The sequence below is a fragment of the Dama dama genome, chromosome 2 (genome assembly GCF_033118175.1).
Source record: "Dama dama isolate Ldn47 chromosome 2, ASM3311817v1, whole genome shotgun sequence".
Classification (NCBI taxonomy): Eukaryota; Metazoa; Chordata; class Mammalia; order Artiodactyla; family Cervidae; genus Dama; species Dama dama.
The window spans coordinates 9,951,438-9,957,896 of record NC_083682.1 but is presented as its reverse complement, the minus strand read 5'-3'; the positions used below and the strand labels follow the sequence as shown (position 1 = coordinate 9,957,896).

At 46.2% G+C, this 6,459-nt stretch overlaps 1 protein-coding gene across 1 annotated transcript in view; it reads right to left on the bottom strand.

The window, feature by feature from the left end:
* Window positions 1-270: 270 nt before the first annotated feature.
* The window catches only part of AHNAK (AHNAK nucleoprotein), a 95,284-nt gene continuing 89,095 nt past the window's right edge, over window positions 271-6,459 (bottom strand). Inside the window, exon 6 of the mRNA XM_061165909.1 lies at window positions 271-591. Coding sequence (XP_061021892.1) covers window positions 584-591 — 8 coding nt within the window. The 3' untranslated portion in view covers window positions 271-583. The remainder of the gene's footprint in view (window positions 592-6,459) is intronic.

The window sequence follows — 6,459 nt, the reverse complement described above, 5'->3', positions numbered from 1 at the left end:
GTCCGTGGGGTCACAAAGAGTCGGACACGACAGAGTGACTGAACAAACAACAAAAAAGAAAAAAGAGAGAGTGGGGAGAGGGGAAGGGAAGAAAGGTGGAGAAAGAAAGGAGAGGGAGAGAAGGAGTTGATGTTCTGTGTCTTCATCACTTGGGGGCAGAAGTCAGATACTGAATCTGAAAAATAGTGTCAGTTGCTGCTGCCTGTAGTCAACATGCCCGGTAATTTTAATAACGCCAGGGAAGGGAGTAGTGAAAAGGTTGACTCAGCGTAGATGCTCGATAGATGTTTATTGAGTAAATAAGTGAGGAACCATCACCTAAGCCCCGTCACCAAAGCCCACTCTGGTTACAAACCCTCCCCCCTGGGAAGTGACGAAATGCACCAGAAAGAACTGGCACTCCGCAGTCCTCATCTAGAACTGGCTGGGGCGCTCAAAGCCACCTCGTGGAAGGTATTCCTTTAACTGCAGGTGTTTGTTTCCTTTGGCACAGCGATATGTAATTTCCCATTTTTAGAACAATGCTCCAAAGAACCGTCACAAAAACAACCTTCGGAGGGGGCGGATTTCTTCCTGGCCTCGGCTACAGCCCTGTGAAACAACAATAACAAAGGGATTTTTATTCAAAACACAGTTTGCATCTCTCATGAAATCAGGAGGGCTTTCTAGTTAATCATGCACAGGCTGAAAAAAAAAAAAAAATTCCCCCCACCCCTTGGAAGAGCATCCTAACAAATGCTTGCCTTTGGGAGGGGTCAGTTTGGAAGCGATTCCGCAGTGGAATCTGCTTTGGTCTTGACACGCCTCCCTCTGCAGGTTCCCATGTGGCAGGGGTAGAAAGGAAGCCCGTAGAAAAGCAGGGTCTGTCCTTCGGGTGCCCCGAGCAAGTCTGAGGCCAGAGAGGACAGTGTGTTCTTGAGAACGTGCCAACAGCAGGCCGAAGGTGGTGAGGAACCGGGGCGGGGTGAGATGCGCGACCTCTGGTCTTAGCCATTAAGGAAGCTCTCATCATCCTCTCCAAACCAACCTTCTTCCTGCTTCCTACATGCCAGCCAGAGAGGAGCTCCCAGACTTGAGTCCTCACTCCCCCTTTGCCATCTACCTGCAACCTCCTTCCATCTCACCCCCTCCACCCAAGCTTTACCCGACTCATCCCTACCTGGACCAGCACATTTCTCTCCTCTCTGGCCCCCTGGCTGAGCTGATTTCACCTCCCACATGGGTCTGCACATCCCACCTTCCCCCTACACCTCCCCTGTTCAAGAATGTTCCACGACATCAGTTCCTCTAGAAAATGTCCAGCCTTCTTGGTGGACCAGTCTTCCTTTCCAACTTCATCTTCCACCGTCTCAACATAAATCTTAGGCACTCACCAAAACGGTGGGCTCACTGTTCCCCAAGCCTAACTCCTCTACGTACCCCCTCCTCCCCCCTCCCCTGACTTAGAATGACCTTGGTTCTCTCTCTGGGAGTAAATCCTACTCATTTTTGAAGGTCCATACAAATAATACCATCTCGCTGATCAATCTGGTTGGAAACAACCTCACTGAAGCACTATGATTCTGCCCCCTTCTCTCAGGATCTCCACTTTGTGAAGAAATCATTTGCATAAATTCCACCCCCCCACCACCGCCAAACACGTGTTGAACGGTTTAGAGGAGTAAAGTCTTTTTAAGAAGGTTGAGGGACTTCAACCTTCTGGCAATCCAGTGGTTAAGATTCCATACTTCTAATGTAGGGGGTGCAGATTCAATCCCAGGCTGGGAGAACTAAGATCCCATGTGCTGTGCATTGCGGCCAAAAAATTAAAAATAATCATAGTGTTGGAAGGAATTATTAAAAGGGAATCAGTAAAGGGAAAACTCTGACATTTCTACACCACCCTCTTCTGAGCGCTTGCTACGGGGCTGACGGTGAGCTGAGCACGTCTTACGGACGACCTCATTTTACCCTCTCAATGAGAGTACAAGGTAAGTGCTGCAGTTCCTTGTGTACAGACAAGGAAACAAGGGCTTTGAGAAATTTCCCGAGAGCCTCACAGTTTAAGGGGAGCACAGCTAGAGTCCAAGCTTGGCTCACAACATGGATTGCTATGGGCCAATAATCAGTACTTCATTCTCAGAGAATTTACAACACAACAGTTAGGGTGAACTGGCAGGGTAGGAAACCATGAGTTCTTTCTTCTTCCGATTGGAACAAATTCATGGAAAGGATGCATAAAAGGGATTTTTAAAAGAAGAAACAGGGATCTGAGTTCCTGGAATGTCAGGATACATGATGAATTCTCTTGTGCTGTGCTGTCCTAAGTCACTTCAGCCGTGTCCAGCTCTGTGCGACCCTATGGACTGGAGCCCTCCCAGGTCCTCTGTCCATGGGATTCTCCAGGCAAGAATACTGGAGTGGGTTGCCATTCCCTTCTCCGGGGGATCTGCTTGAACCAGGGATGGAACCCGCGTCTCTTGCATTGGCAGATGGGTTCTTTCCCACTAGCGCCACCTGGAAAGCCCCGGAATTCTCTGTAAGATATGGTATCTAAGGACTTCCCTGGCGGTCCAGCAGTTAAGATTCCGTGATTCCAATGCAGGGGGTATGGGTTTCATCCCTGGGCAGCAGCAAGAGTTCTGATTGTGGAGTTCAAGTCCTGACCCCTGCACCTACCAGCTGGGAGTCTCAGACAAGCTAGTGAACCTCTCTAAGCCTCAGTTTCCTCATCTGTAAAATGAGCATAGTTACCTAACCAAAGGGGACTTTGGGTGGATGAAGTGAAGTAATCTATACGAAGCTCCTGACACATATAAGGTATTTAATACATTATTATTGCTGTTATTACTTCCCTTGAACATGAGAATCTGCATTCCTTTTCATTTTTTTTAAAGTGAAGCATCACATGTAAAAAGTACATAAAATGCATTCATCTACTTGATAATCATCTACTTTTATATGCTTGATAATCATCTACATTTATATGCACATATATACCCACCACCCCAGTCTGCCGATTTCTGCCTCCCTCCAAAGTTCCCTCCTGCACCTTCTCATTCCATACACCCACCAAACACAGCCATCATCAGACCCATCACAGTTTCTCTTTGCTTCTCCCTGAACTTCAGATGTCAAGCCAAAGCTATGGTTTTTCCAATAGTCATGTATGGATGTGGGAGTTGGACTATAAAGAAAGTTGAGCGCCAAAGAATTGATGCTTTTGAACTGTGGTGTTGGAGAAGACTCTTGAGAGTCCCCTGGACTGCAAGGAGATCCAACCAGTCAGTCCTAAAGGAAATCAGTCTTGAATATTCATTGGAAGGACTGATGCTAAAGCTGAAACTCCACTTAAAAAAGACTTTACTTTGGCCACTTGATGCAAAGAACTGACTCATTGGAAAAGACCCTGATGCCTGGAAAGATTGAAGGCGAGAGGAGATGGGGACGACAGAGGGTGAGATGGTTGGACGGCATCACTGACTCAATGGACATGAGTTTGCGCAAGCTCTGGGAGTTGGTGATGGACAGGGAGGCCTGGTGTGCTACAGTCCATGGAGTCACAAAGAGTTGGACACGACTGAGCGACCGAACTGAAGAACTGAACTTCGGATGAATGGATTCAGACAATGAGCAATCTGTCATGGCTGCGTGTGTGGTACTCCATCGTAAGACTGCACCACCATCAGTGTCTCCAGTCTTCTATTGATGGGATTGGGCAGTAGCTCCTTAGAACACTCCGTACGTAATTTTTGGTCAGCCCAACACTGGATATATATACCTGTGAGTGGAATTACTGGATTCGAGGGCAGGCATAGCTTTAAGTCCACTAGAATCTGCCAGTTTTCCGAAGAGGCCATGCTATTTCTGTACCCGCCACAGCAATGCGTGGTAGTTTCAGCGGTTCCGTGTCTTTAATGGCACCTGGCGTTCACTCTTATTTTAGTATTTCTGGTGGCTGTGTAGCGGTATCTCTTTGCGGTTTTAATTTGCATTTTCCTGATGAGTAATGACATTGAGCCCCTTTTCATGGTTTATTTGGCCATCCATACATGCTCTTCTGTGAGTGTCTGTAAGGTTTTTGCTCAGTTTTTATTGGGGTTGTTTGCCTTTTTCTTATTGATTGATAGTGGTTCTTCATTTACTCCGAAAATGATATATGTACAGATATATGTATTGCAGCTATCTTCTTCCAAAACTGAGACTTACCGTTTCATGTCTTTAAAGTTGCCTTTTAAAAATGTTTTACTTGAAGTTGATTTACTGTGTTATGTTAGTTTCAGGTGTACAGCAAAGTGATTCAGATTTTTTTCCATATACTTTTCCATTATAAGTTATCATGAAATATTGAGTATAGTTCCCTGTGCTATGCAGTAGATCTTTGTTGATTATCCATTTGATACATAGCGATGTATATCTGTCAATCCCAAGCTTCTCATTTGTCCCTCCTTCCCTTTCCCCTTTGATAACTACAAGTTTGTTTTCCGTGTCTGTGAGTCTATTTCCATTTGGTAAATAAGTCCACTTGTATCATTTTTTTAGATTCCACATATAAGTGACAACATATATTTACATTTCTTTGTCTGACTTACTTCACTTAGTTTGATAATCTCTAGGTCATCCATGAAGCTGCAAATGGCATTATTTCATTCTCTTTTATGGCTGAGTAATATTCCACTGTGTGTATATACCACATCTTCTTTAGCCATTCATCTGTCAGTAGACACTTAGGTTGCTTCCATGCCTTGGCAATTATGAATAAGACTGCTATGAACATTGGGGTGCACATATCTTTTCTAATTAGAGTTTTCCTCTTTTCATGTTTCTAACAGTGCTTTTGATGAAGAGAGGCATTTAATTTTGATAAAATCCAGTTTATCTATTTTTTTCCTGTGGTTAAGTTGTGCTTTCTGGTGTCCTCTTTTAGAAATGTTTGCCCACCTCCACCGTCATGAAGACACTCTATATTAATTTCATTTAATAATCTCGTGGTATCTTCCTGTCAAGTTGGAGATTGATTGTTAATTCGATGAGGAGCAAAGTTCTCACAGGAAAAAATAACGAAGCATGACGGGCTCACATGATAACCCTCAGGCGGTAATGACTGCCTAGGTCTTGGAACCATCCAGCCTGCTCCTTGGCAGCATTAACAGGCACCCTTGCTGACTGGCTGTGCTGCTGAGATTCCATTGGAGAAGCCCCTAAGAGAGGAGCAGCATCTTTTAGAGTGAATCACAGAGGAGGAGATGGCAGTCCCCCTCAGCGTGGGCCCAGGAACTCACACTCACATCCCCGACAGTGATCACCTTGCAAACGCATCCTTCTCTTCCCATTTAAAAACCGTTTCCCCATGCATTTCCTTTGCTCCCTGAAATTTCCGTCATTATCATTTGTCTAGCCATTTATCAACTGGGGGCATTTATTATACATTTGTCTTTTAAATCATTTCTTCCCTTCTGTCTCTCCATCCCTAAAAGCAGCATTTCTCAGCCTCAGTCCTGTTTTCACTTTGGACCAGATACTCCTGTGGTGGTGGGTGGGTGGGTGGTCTCTACACTGGAGGATGCACGGCTCTCCCAGTTTCTCTTTTTGCTACCTTTCTCCCTGTCAATCAAGAAACCCAAGGGAAAAGTGAGAGGGTGGCTGGGAGGTGAATCATAGCATTTTCAAGCTCACAGGGGCCTCAGATATGATCTAGTGCAACCCCCGCTTTTACAGATGAGGAAACGGATCTGAGTGGGGGAGGGGGAGGATGCATCAGAGACGAATAAGGGAATAAGGGGTGGGTTGGGGGAGGGGAAGGCAAGGGCCAGGCCACAGAGGAAATCAAAATTCCAGGGCCTGAAGCAGAATTTCCAGTCCCACCAGGGAACCTGAGATTGCTTCCCACAGCTCCTTTCTCTCTCCTAGCCGCGAGCCCCATTCCAGAAACAGCCCAGTACTGGTCAGATGGAGGTGCAGACCCAGAATCAACAACCCCCCAGCATGGGATCAGGAGTGCCGGTCCCTGGAAGCCCATGCCAGAGCTTCCAGTGGACATAGATGACCACAATTTCAGTGAGGGTGTTTCATGATGACTAATGCGATGTCATATATATATATATGACTAATCTTAGCTTAATCCTATAATTATGAGGGAACTGAAGGTCAGGCCACCTGGCCACACCTGTCCCAGTGGAGAAGTTACAAAGCAAGAGATCCACGAGAGCAGGAGGGTGCCCTGAGATGGTGTCAGTCCTGGCCTGTCTCCAGGCAGGCAGATAGCTTGGGAGAGCCCTCGGTCAGAATCTCCCAAGTCACACGGTAGGTGTTGACACCTGTTAACACCCTGGACACTGTTGTAAATGTCTGTGAAAACACGAAATCAGTCCCTCCTCCCCCAGCCTCTGAAGGAGGAGACACTGTCATTCTCCCATGCTGGAGATGCTGATACAGATCCCAGGGAAACCTTGGTCAAGCATTGGGGTGCTCTCCTGGAGT